At 40.4% G+C, this 18,007-nt stretch overlaps 1 protein-coding gene across 1 annotated transcript in view; it reads right to left on the minus strand.

The window, feature by feature from the left end:
- Positions 1–18,007, minus strand: part of LOC141100758 (uncharacterized) — a 450,303-nt gene that overhangs the window by 347,391 nt on the left and 84,905 nt on the right. Inside the window, 15 exon segments of the mRNA XM_073589442.1 lie at positions 791–907; positions 1,058–1,183; positions 1,356–1,481; positions 7,377–7,551; positions 10,383–10,564; positions 10,776–10,922; positions 11,164–11,427; positions 11,596–11,709; positions 11,814–11,981; positions 12,822–12,891; positions 13,020–13,234; positions 13,323–13,442; positions 13,665–13,901; positions 15,720–15,941; positions 17,166–17,281. Coding sequence (XP_073445543.1) covers positions 791–907; positions 1,058–1,183; positions 1,356–1,481; positions 7,377–7,551; positions 10,383–10,564; positions 10,776–10,922; positions 11,164–11,427; positions 11,596–11,709; positions 11,814–11,981; positions 12,822–12,891; positions 13,020–13,234; positions 13,323–13,442; positions 13,665–13,901; positions 15,720–15,941; positions 17,166–17,281 — 2,399 coding nt within the window.

Consider the following 18,007-nt stretch of genomic DNA (forward strand, 5'->3'; position numbering starts at 1 on the left):
TTCCACCATAATATGCAAATAAAAGGAAAAAAAAACAGACAATGTGATTTTCTGGATTTTTTTTTCTCAGTTTGTCTCCCATAGTTGAGGTCTACCTATGATGTAAATTACAGACGCCTCTCATCTTTTTAGGTGGTGGAACTTGCACTATTGCTGACTGACTAAATACTTTTTTGCCCCACTGTATGTAGCATGTATGTATGTATGTTGTATGAATGTAGTATATATGAAGTAAGTATGTTGTATGTATGTATGTATGTTGTATGAATGTAGTATGTATGTAGATGATTGTGCGCTTCTATTGAAAAAGAGGTGCAAAAAAAACAAAGGTTTTTAGATACTGACTTAGAAAGCAGTCAGTATCTACTTTAAATATGTAAACACACATATAATAATATATACAGTATATTTTTAGTAAAACTAGATTTTTTTGGTGATAGGTCCTCTGTTAGGGAAACTGAACAGATTCTGCTCAAAGGGGGAGTCCCAGTTGCAGTGGACTCATTAACCTTATAGCATTGTATCCTTTTAACAAACAGAAATTGGGCAAAATGGGAAACCATTAATGTTGGTTTAGTTACAGATTATTTTAGGGAACCAAACGTCAATTATTATGTTGGTTGAAAAACTTGTAATAAATGGCAAACAATGTAATTTCCTGTTGAATATCAAGCAGTAAATCACAATATACAGACAGATGAATACAGTAGGCTAAAATTCTTCTGATAAAGTCCTAGTGGGGAATTCCAATGAAATGGTAACTTCCTTTATTAATCACTATAGACCTTACCTGAACAGTCTTCTCCGCTGTATCCTGGCAGACAGTCACAGTCATAGGATCCATCGGTATTAATACAGATTGATTGATTGGCACAGAATGAATTGTCTTCGGCGCATTCATCGATATCTATTAATGACATGAGTATTCATTTAGGAGATCATCATACAAATAACACAAATATATAATACAGATATAGATAGATAGATGACAGTGATGCATGTGGTGATAGTGAAATACATGTGGTTTAAAAGATCTTTGAAGCTCATTAGGTCCTACCTGTGCAGAGTATTATTGGATCTCCTTCATATCCAGATTTACATGCACAGCTATAATTTCCAGGAAGGTTTGTACAGTCGGTATTGTTAGCACAATTGTTGTCACCAGTGTTGCACTCATCAATGTCTGAAGAAAAGCACACAGAATAATATTTTCTAATATTCTGCTAGTTATGCATGTTGAATGTTTTGTGTTATCTTCCTTGCATACTATTAGTAAGATCCTATATTTCCACTAAACGAGCATGAACAATAGTGTAAAACGATGTTAAATTGAGAGAATGGAGTAGAGGACATACCGACACACACAGAGCTGTTCTTCTCATCTACGTCATAGCCGTCCTCGCAGCTGCAGTTGTATCCATCCAGAGTATTGATACAATTTTGCTCACAATTGGATATATTAAGGTAGCATTCATTGATATCTGGAAACAGATCATTATATTTACTGACAAAATATAAAATAAAAGTACAAGAAATCCAACTTAATTTTTATTTTTACACAGAAGTATGAATTCCATGTTCAGAATAACATGATTCTACTATATGACAACAATTTACAGGTGGCTATAACAAGACACCATAACTCTCAACTTTTCAAGGACAAAAGGACAAACTATGAGATGCTTGGTGAACCATGCCAACTTTTGCCAACGCCTTTAGCAACACCCCAAGACCCAACAATTTACTCTTTCTAATCTGGCAAGAGGACATGTCAGAGGTGCGGTGGCGTAGATTCAAATCCGGGACTGTCCTCCTGTATCCAGGACGTTTGTGACCAGAGATGAGCAGATCCAGCATCCAGGTTAGTGGCACTTGGCGACTGGACAGGAGGCCTGTGAATTTTTTACCTTCCAGCACTCCTAGCACAACTATTGATTACCCGGGGCTGGTGTGATGTTATCTGTGCCTCATGCTCATCTTTAGTTGGGACCTATAGATTTAGTTTTTGTTCTTTTACTTTAGTCAGACCAGCCAGAACTTTCTCATCATTATGTAAGCTTTGCTATGCAATATTATTTTTGTGTCTGTAAAGCCATGTTCGCATGTTGAAGGAATACTGTGTGTTTGGCTATCTGCAGATGTCCGCACCAAACTACACAATAACAATCTTCATTGATTATTACATTTTTGCTTATTTTTTATGCTTTTTTGGTGAAGATGTGAAGCCACTTTTTAAGAGTTTTTTATAGTACAAAAAAGCTTTGATTTGGCACTTATAAAAGTATCTGCAGTTTTTTGCATAAGTTTTTTTAGGCTTCACAAAAAAATTTCAGCAGCGTCTTTATACTTGTATACACACTGGGCACAGTTTTCATGAAATCACATCGACTTTGCTTGGACAATTAAACCCAGCAGAATTTCTGTCCAAAAATTGCAGCAAATAAGCCCACTAAATGTATGCTACATGTGAACATCGTCTAAATTTCTAAGCAAAGTGGATGTGATTTCATGAAATCTACTGACCTCGGTGCTATAAGATGGTGACGGGAATTGTCATATGCCTTCCTTTCTAAAAGACAACGTTTCTAATATGTGTGTTGTAAAATGTGATTTTACTGTATTTCTCTGAAGTAATTTAGCATGTGAAAATGCATAGAATCTTATGACCACTAATGCATGCAGTTTCTGTAATATAATGTAACCAATGTACAATGTCAGTAATGTGTAGTGCATAGGGAAATTATAGAATTAGATTAAGGAAAGGAAACATGCAGTGGTGGACATATTAATTGTAGGAAGTAGTGTACAGGTTCAGATACAATTAATTTGCTCGAGACCAGCCCAGCATGGGTCATACAAAAAGGGGATCACGTACTGATTTGATTAGATAGAGATAGTGCTAGTGAGAGTTCAAGGCTAGAGGCCTGGAGGCACGAAAAGTACGTACTGTTCTGGCAGTATGAGAATGTCAGCAATGTTCTTCTGACAGCCAGCGCAGAGAAGGAGGCCGCGCCGACTCCCAGGCAGCAATTGTACTGGCGTCTATACAGACGCCAGTACAATTGAAGCTCTGACCGCCGGGTCAGAGCGACGTCAGCAGCGTGATCAGGTCATGTGATCACGCTGCTGACGTCACTCCTGGCGCCCAGAGCGAACGCTGGTGGTAAGTGTGCTCCACTGTGGAGCTGAAGAACCACTGAAGAAGGGAGATGTGGGGATGGGGGTTAATGAGTGGATATGGGGGTTAATGTGTGGAGATGGGGGTTAATGTGTGGAGATGGGGGTTAATGTGTGGAGATGGGGGTTAATGTGTGGGGGTTAATGAGTGGAGATGGGATTAATGTGGGGATGGGGGTTAATGAGTGGAGATGGGATTAATGTGGGGATGGGGGTTAATGTGTGGGGATGGGATTAATGTGGGGATGGGGGTTAATGTGTGGGGAAGGGATTAATGTGGGGATGGGGTTAATGTGTGGGGATGGGATTAATGTGGGGATGGGGGTTAATGTGTGGGGATGGGATTAATGTGGGGATGGGGGTTAATGAGTGGAGATGGGGGTTTGATGGGGGTTAATGTGTGGAGGGGTTAATGAGTGGGGATGGGGGTTAATGAGTGGGGATGGGGGTTAGTGTGTGGGGGGATTTGGAGTGGGGGTACATAATGTGTGGGGGGATTTGGGAGTAGGGACGAGGGGTTATTGAGTGGGGATGGGGGGTACTTAATGTGTGTGGGGTATTGGGGATGGGGGATTTGGAGTGGGGGTACATAATGTGTGGGAGGATTTGGAGTGGGGGTACATAAAGTGTGGGGGGATTTGGGAGTAGGGACGAGGGGTTATTGAGTCGGGATGGGGAGTACTTAATGTGTGTGGGGTATTGGGGATGGGGGGATTTGGAGTGGGGGTACATAATGTGTGGGAGGATTTGGAGTGGGGGTACATAAAGTGTGGGGGGATTTGGGAGTAGGGATGAGGGGTTATTGAGTGTGATGGGGGTACTTAATATGTGTGGGGGATTGGGGATGGGGGGATTTGGAGTGGGGATGGTATTTAATGTGTGTGGGGAGATTTGAGGACACAAAATGAAGAGTATGTATGAGGAAACAGTATGGGGGATGGGTGCAGACAGTAAGGGGTGCGAATGGGTGAATGTATATGGACACAGTATGGGGAGTCAGGGATATGTGTGAGCAGACAGTATAGAGAGTGAAGGGGTAAATATATGAGGAGGGAGGGGAATAGTGTGAGGCGACAGTATATTGCAGATATTTTTATTTAGGAGCATTATAATGACACTTCTATCTTTAAGGGCATCGTGTGGGGATTTGCTGCAGAAGACCGGAGAAGATGGAAGTCTGCAGAGACGAGATGTGAATGAGAAAACTCATCATGAGGTCTGGACAAGAAGAAGAAAAGGAGAACGACTGCAGAGACGACGTCATCTATAAGGTACCTGGATGTAAATATTATTTGTGATACTGACTTATTCTCATGTTTTTATTTGTTAGGAGCATTAAAGGGGTTGTCCAGGTCGGTGATGAGTATGCTGTCATTCTATGTGACTGCAGACTTCTGAATTCTCACAGTGCTCACTGATCGCTGTCAGGATTCTCTCGTGCCGGGAATTTACATACATACGGTCACATGCTGACTAGACATTTGTGGCCTCACTCAATGAAAATGAACGGAGCGAGGCCGGGCACGTCTAGTCGGAATGTGGCCAGAAGTATATAAATCACATACTTGTGCTGACATGACTGTACATCAGCAAGGGAGAATCCTAAATGTGTGCAGTGCATTCGTTGTGAGAATTCAGAAGCTGCAATGTCAGGATTCAGCTCTGCAGGTTCCAGTAGTCATCACATGGACACTTCACTCATATGCGATTTTCATAGTTATGGTCCTGTGACAACGAGCTTCTCTTCCTGCTTTCAGTTTTTTACTGAACATTGAGAGCATTAGGGAGAGCAGCTCGTGGGTACATGACTAACTGTGCAAGTCGCATATGTACTTGGGGGGGGGGGGGCGCCGAACCAAATTCTTGTCCCGGGTGCCAGAAAGCCTAGATACGCCTCTGGCTGCAGCCCCAGTGGTTGTTACCCTTGTCAACTCCTTAGAGTGTCAGGGAGCAGACCATCAGCTTTACCACTCCTACACACCATAAATTCTCAGATTTAAGCACAAGGTTCTTTTTATCATTCAGAGACTGCACCCTTTCCCCTCTCACAGTTGGTAAATCCCAGCCTCATCAGATTTTGAGCTCACAGTGTAAATGTGATACTATAAAACAACTTCTATGCCTGTAACGACACTCTTCCATATGTATATGTCTCCGGTATATGTAGCATCCTTTTATACACATATCTGAGACATGTACCTACACGTTACTTTGAAATCCCATGGTGATCTTCACAAGTTCATGTTTTCATATGGATCTTGTGTCCATGTGAACCACATGGAGACATGTCCTTTTTTTCCAGCAGCATGGATGACAAGGAGTAATGTAACTCATGGGGTCTGTGCAAATGCGTATAGCACATGGATTACATTTATGTGAGATCCATGTGCAATCCATGTGACATGTACATGAATAAAATGCATTCAAGAAATTACAGATTTACAGATAATAAAAGATAAAAGATACAAAGATAATAGCTAAATAAATAAATAAATAATATTAGACCCCGTGACATCAGTAACATTACCACTCTTCACAGTCACCGGGTCACGCGTAGCACTGTGCGTGACCTGGTGACTGTCAAGAGCTGTAACGTCACTGATGTCACTGCCTTTCAGAGTCACCAGGTCTCATTCAGCACTGTGTGACCCAGAAGTGGTTGCTTGCAAAGCCTGTGGAGCATCAGAACGAAGCTTCATAGGCCTGTTAAGGAAGATTCGCTGGACTTCCACGAATTCTCTGGACTATGTTGGATTTGATGGAGTACGTTGGACCTGAAAAATATTTTTTTTTCCTTTCTTAATAAAGTGGTGAGCGAGGGAGAGTGTGAAGGCGTGTTTATTTCAATAAAATATTTTTTTTGTGTGTTGTTATTTTCTTTTCATGGGTTAGTAATAGGGGAGTCTGATAAACACCTCTCCATTACTAACACCAGGGCTTTATGTCAGCTGTGTTTTTGGACAATTTACAGTTGGCGTCAACCCCAAGCACCATTACCCTGATTGTCAAAGCACCAGGGCATCAAGAAGCCAACGTGAAGTTCCAGAATTGTAGCATCTCCTGTGATGCTCCACTTCTGGTGCGGCTGTAGGCTGGTAAGTTTAGATTGCAAGTGACCAATAACCAGGGACCTTCCAGCCTGATAATATGAGCTCTCAGCCATCTATTTTACCTTTGCTGGTTTTAAAAAATGAGGGTATGCCACATCATTTTTTTCATTTGTATTAATGTTTTAGGTTTATAACTGTACAGTAAGCGATACATGCAAGTCACAAATTATATATCTGATGAATATCTATCTATTATCTATCTATCTAGATGAAGACAGCACTCCTTTTTAGACAAAATAAAGTGGTTTATTAGCCCATAAGGGTTTTTCTAGCAACGTTTTGGCTAAAGGTGTGAGCCTTTCTCAAGCTTGAGAAAGGCTCACACCTTGAGCCGAAATATTGCTAGAAAAAATATAGTGATTTATTAGCCCATATGGGCTGCTGAGACATTTTGGCTCAAGGTGTGAGCCTTTCTCAAGCTTGCATGTTGCTCTTTTTTGGATGAAACAGATGGACAAGTCTGGTCACATGCCTCTTCACCAGTGGCCTGTTTGTAAATTAAATATAGCTAAAATTGGATTGATTAGTAGTCTACTAGGAAGGCAGTGTTCACATAGGTGGTATTTTAGGAGGAAGCTTAAATAGATTCTCTAGAATGTAATATAATTACGGTACCCTTATCACAACAAATGGCAGTCCGTCCTAGTCATGTATCATGATGGACTGCAATCTAAAGAAAACCAGTCCATAACTTTTGAGACCTATGACAGAAGACCAGTATGGTAAAAATACATATCTCCTTCAGCCAAGTGGTAGAGCTGTGACATCAGAAGAAAGAAATTTTCCCCTGACTGAAAACGAAGGATTTTTTTCTACAGCTTCAGCCAAGTAGATTTATTTATTCTCCTTTAACACTCTTCTGTGCAGCATGTGTGCTTATGCTTCAGGTCTTCTGTCATTGAGACACAGGTCTTGTGTTTTTCAGACTGCAGCCCCTCCTAACACTTGACTAGGATGGGATGCTGTTTAAATTAAATAATGTGGCCATTTTATTACATTTTTTGAAAACCCCATTAAAAAGCATTGTGTTTTCCAGAAAATTCATTAAAAATTTTCATGTACCAGAGGTGAACAAATGTATTTACTCACCTGTACAGGTTTCTCCATCTCCAGTCAGATGTTCAGGACATGGACCACAAGTATATCCTTCTAAGGGGGCTATTGCATCTTCACAAGTATTATAACATTTGTTTCCTTCACAAGCATTAAAATTCATTTCGCAGTACATTCCGGTCCATGCAGGAGAACAGTCACATCCGGCGACCTGCATTGTAAGATATTCAGTAAGTTGCCACTTGGGTAAATTATAGTGCTTTGAAAAAAGCACTATCTTGTAATCCGAAACTGTATTATTCAGTTGATTTCCGCAATTAATGCGGCCCGAACCGCTACACGCACAGACTCCGTTGAGGCGTCGTTTCGAAGCCAGCATCCACGAGTGGTGTGCTAAGTATTTTTCGTTTCGATCGGATTTGTAGTTTTGGCGCAATTTGCGTTTGAAAAAAAATTTCCTGTCATTGGAATACATTGTCTCAATGCATTTCAATGGGAAAATTTTGCCATAGGAATACATTGGGCAGTCGTGAGGCGATTCAAATAGCAGTTAAGCTCATTGATATGCGCAGGCAGACCCAGTTACTATGCCAACGCCTAGGAATTATACATGACCCCACAGGGCCGGCGCACCAAAATGAGTCTTAAAGGGCCGGCACACCAAATTGAAAGCTGAGTGACCCCAGGCTCCAAATCGGAGGCTAATTGACCCCGACATACAAATCGGACTCAGAGTGGCCCCGCCCACCAAATCGGACCCAAAATGGCCCCGCCCACCAAATCGGACCCAGAGTGGCCCCGCCCACCAAATTGGACCCAGAGTGGCCCGTCCACCAAATCGGACCCTGAGGGGCCCCGCCCACCAAATCAGACTCTGAGGGACCCCGCCCACCAAATTGGACCCAAAGGGGCCACGCCCACCAAATCGGACCCAGAGTGGCCCCGCCCACCAAATCGGGCCCTGAGGGGCCCCGCCCACCTAATCAGACCCAGAGTGGCTCCACCCACCAAACTGGACCCTGGGGGCCCCACCCACCAAATTGGACCGTGAGGGGCCCCACCCACGAAATCGGACTCTGAGGGGCCCCGCCCACCTAATCAGACCCAGAGTGGCCATGCCCACCAAATCAGACTCTGAGGGGTCCCGTCCACCAAATTGAACTCTGTGTGTCCCCTCCCACCAAATCGGACCCAGAGGGGTCCCGCCCACCAAATTGGACCCAGAGGGGCTCTGCCCACAAAATCAGACCCTAAGGGGCCCCACCCACAAAATCAGACCCTGAGGGGTCCCGGCCACAAAATCGGACCCTGAGGGATCCCATCCATCAATTCAAGCCCTGAGGAGCTCAGGCCACCAAATCAGATCCTGAGGGGCCCCACCCACCAAAGCAGACCCTGAGGGGCCCCACAGGCCAAAGTGGCCCCTGAGAGGCACCCACAGTTAAAACGGATCCTGAGTTGAAAGTCTTGCGGGGGCAGCAGGCAAGTCTCTCTTAAAGGGGCAACCCAGGCACCATTTCAAAGCACTATCTGTACTTCCTTCAGGAAATACACATCTAATTATATACAGTACAGACCAAAAGTTTTGGACACACCATCTCATTCAAAGAGTTTACTTTATTTTCATGACTATGAAAATTGTAGATTCACTCTGAAGGCATCAAAGCTATGAATTAACACATGTGAAATTATATAATTAACAAAAAAGTGTGAAACAACTGAAAATACGTCTTATATTCTAGGTTCTTCAAAGTAGCCACCTTTTGCTTTGATTACTGCTTTGCACACTCTTGGCATTCTCTTGATGAGCTTCAAGAGGTATTCACAGGAAATGGTCTTCCAACAGTCTTGAAGGAGTTCACAGAGATGCTTAGCACTTGTTGGCCCTTTTGCCTTCACTCTGCGGTCCAGCTCACCCCAAACCATCTCGATTGGGTTGCGGTCTGGTGACTCTGGAGGCCAGGTCATCTGGCGTAGCACCCCATCACTCTCCTTCTTGGTCAAATAGCTCTTACACAGCCTGGAGGTGTGTTTGGGGTCATTGTCCTGTTGAAAACTAAATGATGGTCCAACTAAACGCAAACCGGATGGAATAGCATGCCGTGCAAGATGCTGTTGTAGCCATGCTGGTTCAGTATGCCTTCAATTTTGAATAAATCCCCAACAGTGTCACCAGCAAAGCACCCCCACACCATCACACCTCCTCCTCCATGCTTCACGGTGGGAACCCGGCATGTAGAGTCCATCCGTTCACCTTTTCTGCGTCGCACAAAGACATGGTGGTTGGAACCAAAGATCTCAAATTTGGACTCATCAGACCAAAGCACAGATTTCCACTGGTCTAATGTCCATTCCTTGTGTTCTTTAGCCCAATCAAGTCTCTTCTGCTTGTTGCCTGTCCTTAGCAGTAGTTTCCTAGCAGCTATTTTACCATGAAGGCCTGCTGCACAAAGTCTCCTCTTAACAGCTGTTGTAGAGATGTGTCTGCTGCGAGAACTCTGTGTGGCATTGACCTGGTCTCTAATCTGAGCTGCTGTTAACCTGCGATTTCTGAGGCTGGTGACTTGGATGAACTTATCCTCCGCAGCAGAGGTGACTCTTGGTCTTCCTTTCCTGGGGCGGTCCTCATGTGAGCCAGTTTCTTTGTAGTGCTTGATGGTTTTTGCCACTGCATTTGGGGACACTTTCAAAGTTTTCCCAATTTTTTGGACCGACTGACCTTCATTTCTTAAAGTAATGATAGCCACTCGTTTTTCTTTACTTGGCTGCTTTTTTCTTGCTATAATACAAATTCTAACAGTCATATTTTCAAGTCAAGACATATTTTCAGTTGTTTCACACTTTTTTGTTAATTATATAATTCCACATGTGTAAATTCATAGTTTTGATGCCTTCAGAGTGAATCTACAATTTTCATAGTCATGAAAATAAAGAAAACTCTTTGAATGAGAAGGTGTGTCCAAACGTTTGGTCTGTACTGTATGTCATTAAAAATGTATTCCATTGTTATAAAATATGATGTTATTCAGTAAGACAGTTTACCTTAAAGTTTGTTGTTTCATTTCCAAGGCTGATGGTACTATCATAGACACAGTCACCATTGTTGGTACATTTGCAGAGCACCAGGGTTAGAATCAGATCAGTAGCGACTTTGGAATCATTGGCTACTATAGTGGCAATAACAGGCGTTGAAGTGGTGGGATACCAAACCAAAACTCCATCATCTGCACAGCGAAAAGAAAACCATGAAGGACATTGTAAACAAGGAAAATAAATTATGTATGTTGTAGGATATGAGAAGGATATGCTTTATATCTTAGTGATGTGATTGGCTCATATAAATTTGTGAAAGCTGAATATTATATCAGTAATCAGTATATCCTTAACATGTACACCGTAAAACAAAACCATCAGGGCAGCATGACATGTATTCACCTGTTATATTGATATCACCAGAGTTTGCCTCCAGAGAGAAGATCACAGTGTCATCATTCTTATCAGTGGCTGTGTAGATAATGGTAATCGGCTCCATAAGCTTGGTGAAAATGGTGGTGGGTCCAGTAACGTTTGGAGGAAAGTTATCTGTAGAGAAGTCCTTTTGTTTAGTCAGATCTCCCTAACTAAATGTATAGATTTGAATCACAAAGTGTTGCTGCTTTGTTTATTTAGAGGATAATAGTTGAATGTGAAATGACTTGAAAAGAAAGGTCAGAAAGATTGGCAGGTTCTACCTGTCACTGATGTAAAGTTATAGAAAAAGGCCAAGAAATGTAAAAAAATTCTGAGAAAGTGTGAAAATAACAGGATAATGAATGTTTCTTACTCATTGTGCTGCTTTGTTCATTGGCTGATATAATACTGTCAAGTGTGGCCTTTCCTAAAGCTTCATTTCCAGTACTCAAGACATCAAAGATACACTCATCATTTCCTTGACATGTCTCATTTGCTTTCTTGATGATTTCATTGTCAGTCATCAAAAGCAGCTCATCATAAAACAGTGGCACAAATGTGTTATCGTTGTAGGTGTCCCAGGATTCCCCAATGGTTTCATTGTAGATGAAGAGGCTGTCCGAAGGGGAGGTTTTCCCTGTGAAATGGGAACACAACATTTATTTTTATTTTCCTAATAAGGACACCCTTTTTCTGTATTATATGAGTTGCACTTAAAAACAATTAAAAGACAGTTAAAAAGCTAATTTTTTCTTCTTTTTTTTTGTAACCAATTCTGAAATGACAGACAACAATGACCACTTACATGTCATTCCGATTTCAAATATCAGGGAATCATTCGGAAGTTTCACACCATTAAATTCCAGTTTGGTTCCATTAGCCGCCATCAGATCATCTGTCTTATCATCATTAAAGATTCCTGGAAAAAAAAATCAATGATAATAAATGCAAAAATGAATGCTACATTTGAGATAACTGGTAAAAGAATATTTTTTCTAAGATTTGGCACAAAGATTTTCTTACCCAGAAGGCCTTCAGTTTTGTTTTTGTAGATAGTATCTAACATTGTGACAAAGCTCAAAGCTCCTTCATTTGCAGAAACTGTGATTGAGATCCCACCATCGAACGAGGCTTGTATTTCGTCTTTGCTTGTTTTTTCCAGTGTGATTTTGCTTACATAGGTAGAGTTATCTTGAAAAAATAATAATATTAACCACATATATCCACAGGAATTCCATGTCTAATTATAAACTATGCAGCTGTTTTACAGGATTTGACAACTATCAAGTATTGAATCTTGATTGTAAAAAAAATACTTTCACAATTCCTCTGCTCAGAGTGTCTAGGACTCAGTGATGGACAGATCTGTCATCCTTTCCTGTGCTGGGGCCTGCTGAGCTGTCAGTGCTTTGATTGAAAGCTCAGTTGACCTATCTGACTGGCAGGTGGAGAGATTTCCACAGGTGCTCCCTGTTCTTGGTAATTGCCCTGCTCTTTAGATGAGCTGTCTGGCCCAGATCACTGTCAGTCAAAAGTTTGTTCTAAGCTTGTACTTTCTGGTGTGTGTTCGCCTGACCCCTGCTCTGTAAGTTCTGATATTCTGCTGATGACCTTTAGACCATGTTCAGACTACCCGTGTGTTATTGCCCCTTTGCTTATCTGCTCTTCCTCTAGTATTCAGACACTTGCATGTGACCTGACTTATGACTTCGCATTTTCCCTTGGTTTACTATGTGCTTTTTTGGTATTGACCCAGGAACGTCTGACTTTGCTGACTCACGGCCTGGCCGTGGGTTGTGACTAGCGTCATATTTGCATTATTAAAAGATCAAATGTCCTTAGCTGATTCCAGCAAAATAATATATTGAAACATGTTTTAATCAAGTCAAAATATGGTTGAATATACATACTACAAGAAAAAAATTCTGTGTTTTGTTTCTTTTTAGGAAACAAAAAAATGAAATTTATTCACCACAAAAATGAAAGTTCTACTTTATTTGTATAATGCATAATTTTGAAAAATTACCTTACCTGGTAAAGTAAATTCTGTGCCATTGAGTTTCACAATGGTTGAATTACTCCCCTGGAGCATCCACTCAATCTGTACAAAAAGACCAATTCAAAAGAAGATGCAACCAATCAAAACCTCACTCAGTTTTATAATTGAAGAGTACATTGGTTTAGGGTAAAACAAATATTGTAAACATTTAGTTTGGTTATCATCTTTACCGTTGTCTCTTCTTGAATAATGGCAGCCAGTGCCACAAAGTTGGTTGCCTGTGTTTCATGTGTCCCATTGCTAGCCCTAGCAGTACGGCCCTGCAGCCTGAAAATTACTGTGTCGTTCTCATCTTTCACATTGGTCAAAATGAACTCTCCCAAGCCATTGAAAGTGTATTTTACTTCGTCTAGTGTATTGATGTGGGGATCACCAAATAGGAAACCTAAAAAAGAAATGATGTGTTCAGTTCATCGTTTCAAATGTTTTGACAAAGTAGCTCCATGACAGATAGTTGGAAGATTAAAGCTTACCAAAATTTGGTGGAACATATCCATAGCAGTAATCATAAGGTCTTCTCTCCCGGTACAAGGAACATAGGTATGAGGAGCCAGAGTACAAGCAGCAGTTATTGTAGGGATCAACTTCTTGTTCTGTATGGGAAAGATACATTGTAGTAAAAATTTGCTGTATTACATGTTAATATGTCACACAGAGAAAAATGAGCTGATAAAATTTAGAAAAGTATCACAGTCTATATACCATTGCTTTTTTACATAAAAGTGGATAGAAAAAAAACTTTCAAATAATAAATAGCATAATGAATAACAGTCAAAGATTTTATTAATTGCCATTAATGAGTACAATATTAATACCTTTGTACTGGGAACTTTGTCTCTGCATTTCTGACATAAAGTAGTCGTAATAAGTGGTATAGTACAAGTAGGGGTTCGACCATCTCAGCCAACTGTTTTCATACTCCCATGGAGTTGGTAAGTATCTTTCTTTCTCGCCATAAGACAAACCGCCCCAGTAACTGTAGTAACATCTCGTGCCTCCTCCATGCCACGATGAAAATGTGGACTGGTAAGTATCGTAGTTACTATACCAAGCTAAAAACAAATTGAAACAGATAATTATCAGTACGTCGATTGCTATTTGCATTTCAATTATTTTTGTCACAATCACTTCCACTTGACCACCTTTCCAAATGAAAATGGAACAGCAACTCAAAAGAGCAACTCTTCCTCTTTCAGGTTGCTGTGTCGATTGGGGGTGACTGCCGACATCATGCTGATTGAGAGTTGTTTCCCTGCAATAAGAAAGGGGGAATCCTGCTGACAGACAACCCTTTTTTAAATGAAATATTGTAAAATAAAAACAAAATGTAATCACCAAAGTTCCAGTGATGTCAACAGCTGGTCTCCCAGGGCTTGCAAAACATGGGCAGCTGCACTCTCACTTACACACCTGTTCAGCAAGCTTTCAGGCTTAGTTTACATAAACTTTTCCAGCTTGTGGACACACTTTATGGAACTTTATGGAAACAATAATTTTTTATAAATTTTTTTAATGATAGAAATATATTTTGCTAAGGTGAAGGACACAGTGCTACATAAAAAGTAAGTATTAAACAACCTATCCCAACCATTGCAAAGGGATTGGAAATGCGGTGAGGGCGTTTCAATCCTTATGTAAGTAGTTGGCTTATTCGATGATTATTTTGCAGCATATTTTTTTACAGCAGTTTGTGGACTTATTTGTCTTGTAGCTTTCACTATACATCAAGCACACCTTTGTATATAACTGTAATCTAAGGGTACCGCTACACTTAAAGATGCACCAGCGATCCCGACAACGATACGATCTTGTCAGGATCGCTGGTGCATTGCTACATGATCGCTGGTGAGCTGCCAAACAGGCAACTTAGTTACCCAATGTGTACCTTAGAAACCTGCGTCCTCGCGCCGGGAGCTGCGAGCATGCAGGTTTCTAAGGTACACATCAGGTAACTAAGCGACGCGCGTGCTTAGTAACCCAACATTTTACCTTAGATACCAGCTCCCAGTGCCTGCTTAGAGCGCTGGGAGCCTCGCTGATCGTTCACTCCCGCTGCCACACGCAGCGATGCGTGCTGGCCAGCGGGAGAGCAGCGATCAAAAAATGGCCCAGGACGATAGTGCATAATCAGCGATACCCAGTGGGGGGGCCGGTCGCTGATCCCCATCACACACAGCGATCTCGCTGGCGAGATCGCTGTGGCGTCACAAAATCAGCGATGTGTGTGACGGGGCCTTAAGTGTGGCTCTCAGCACTCGGCACCTTAACATATAGCAGGTTTAAAACTTGTCCCTTATTAAGAATATAGGGCATTTGAATTATTGCTTTCCTTGGTCACTTGACTGGAATAGAAGGTGATAATAATTATAAAAATCTATATTTATACACGGTGCACTTTTTTCAAGTAGGGACATCTGTGAATGTAAAACCTTGTGTATGAGCATTTTTTCTTGCGATAACATTATAGTGCTGTCAAAATCGCCAACTTAGATACTTATTGAATTATTTATAGGATTGCCCCTCACCGTTTTTAATGAAATACAAAGAATATTGCATTAAAAACGGTGAGGGGCAATCCTAGATTTTGACTATTTATTTTTAAATTATGTATGAATAAAATATTTAAATTTTTAAATGATTTTGTTTATGCCTCTTTATCCCTTTGGATTGGTTGGGATAGGTTGTTTTTTATTTATGTAGGAGGTTACAAGACACAGATTTAGGATTTTGTGTTATAATGAAAAGTAAGTATGTAAGATTCATGTAAAGAGTGGGCCAGTTCATAATTTCAAAAGCAGACATTTTCATTAAAAGAAGTGCTCATCTACAAACATATAGATAATAATGGGCGTTGTTATATCAGAACTGACCTGTATTTTTCTGTGGAAAGCCATAAGAATAAAGACGACTTGCCGGTGTATAAGAAGGATCAAATATGGCTTGCGAATCTGAACAAGGGCATGGGCTTGTGTGATACATCCAGTATGGATGTGAGTTCCTATCATTGTAATACCAGTTCAAACATTTCTGCTTGTAGTTCACTGATTGAGCTGTGTTATATTCCAGACGATAAGCCCAATAGCCTTTTTTGTCTGCCAGTACCAAACAAAAGAAGTAAAAATCATTTTTAGATACAGAAATAAATGAAGACACCAAGACATCTGTTGTAGCTTTAATTTCACATATTTTCTAAATCTATTCTCTAAAGCAATTTTCAAGTGTCTATACTAAGGCCTCACTAACATGGCAATGAAGTTTGCGCCGGTCTCCTGTATGGACTATGTGTGTCCCCATATGGTACCTCTGTTAGGCACCAAAATTATCCCAAAAAGTAGTGAAAAATACACCTTTAGCACATCTTATAATAAATGATGTCAAGATTTTAATTCCGATGGATTCACATAGAATTTGCATATTAAAATCCCCTCAAATGTCACACAGAGGTTTACAGATTTGGTTAATAAAATTTTATAGGTGTCTTAATCCAGATCCGTGCAATATGGATCTTAAATATAAATGTGTATTAAAGCAGATTTTAGTTTTATGCTAACTTGTATTTTGGGCTAAAAATCATATTTCCAATGGTTTCATTGGAAATTTTGCCCCGTTTTGATTCTACAGACTCTTTGTTTTTCTGCACATTCACCTTTACTGTTGCAATAAAACATCTTAGAGGAGCTCATAAAAAGACTGGTAAAGAGTTAAAACTGTCAGAACAAGCTCACTGACAGTTTCTGAGGTAAAGAAGTCGGCCATTTTCACTTGTTAGTGCATCTTTCTTCACAGACTGACCAGCAGTTCTGTCCATACAATGGCTGCTGATGGAGAAGCATGTGACCACACTTGTCCTTCAGCCTTTTCCAATGATAAAACACCTCACAGAGAAAGCTGCATTTCTGTTGGAGATGGCTCATGGACAGGTCTGATCACAGGAGGAAAACTGCAGTAACAAGAGAAAATGGCCAACCTCTTTACCTCAGAATCTGTCAGTGAGCTTGTTCTGTCAGTCTGACCATGAAGATTGTAACTTTTTTATCTGAACTCCTCTCAGCTGAATACATTAAAGTTGAATATACAGGGAGACAATGAGCCTGTAAAGGCAAAACTATGCCAAATTTCCACTGCATAATGAATTTTGGCCCAAAATACATAAATTTAATGAAAAAAGTTAAATAAAAATGTACGCAAAGGTGGTCAACCTCCTGAACTTTGCTCCTGAAAAATATATCTGATGAAGAATAGACTCCTGCTCATATAAACTTTTACAGAGGAAGAAAATGTGCAACTTTTTAGCTGAAGAAGTGGACAGTACTCACTTGTATTTTGTCCTATGTACTGATCTGGCCTGTATATTTTCCAGATATCCCAAGAGTTAGTGTGTGGGTCATTATATGATGGGAAATTCACAGCAGGAGAATATGAAGGTTCCCCACTAATCAAAACCAAATAAAACAATAGTTATAGACATGGTGATGTGCAGTACCTAGTAACATAACTATTATAGCTGAAATCCTGTGCTTTGGTCTATTACAAGGTATGTCTTAACTCCTTTACCCCTGAAGGTGGTTTGCACGTTAATGACCAGGCCAATTTTTACAATTCTGACCACTGTAACTTTATGAGGTAATAACTCTGGAACGCTTCCATGGATCCCACTGATTCTGAGAATGTTTTTTTCATGATATATTGTACTTCATGATAGCGGTAAAAATTTTCTGATATGACTTGTGTTTATTTGTGAAAAAATTGGAAATTTGGCAAAAATTAGCAATTTTCCAACTTTGAATTTTCATGCCCTTAAAAACAAAGCAAAATAGAACAGAACAACTTTGGAACCAAAGTTTTTTTGCTAGAAAGTTATAAGGGTTAAAAGTTGAGCATTTTTTTTCATTTTCCCAACAAAATTTACAAAACCATTTTTTAGGGACCACATCACATTTGAAGTCACTTTGAGGGGTCTATATGATAGAAGATACTGAAAAGTGACACCATTCTAAAAAATGCACCCCTGAAGATGCTCAAAACCACATTCAAGAAGTTTATTAACCCTTCAGGTGCTTCACAGGAATTTTTGAAATGTGGAAAAAAATGACCATTTAACTTTTTTTCGCAAAAAAATTACTTCAGATACAATTTTTTTTATTTTGACAAGGGTAAC

The sequence above is a fragment of the Dendrobates tinctorius genome, unplaced genomic scaffold (assembly GCF_039654945.1).
Source record: "Dendrobates tinctorius isolate UK_male_01 unplaced genomic scaffold, ASM3965494v1 ptg000107l, whole genome shotgun sequence".
Lineage (NCBI taxonomy): Eukaryota > Metazoa > Chordata > Amphibia > Anura > Dendrobatidae > Dendrobates > Dendrobates tinctorius.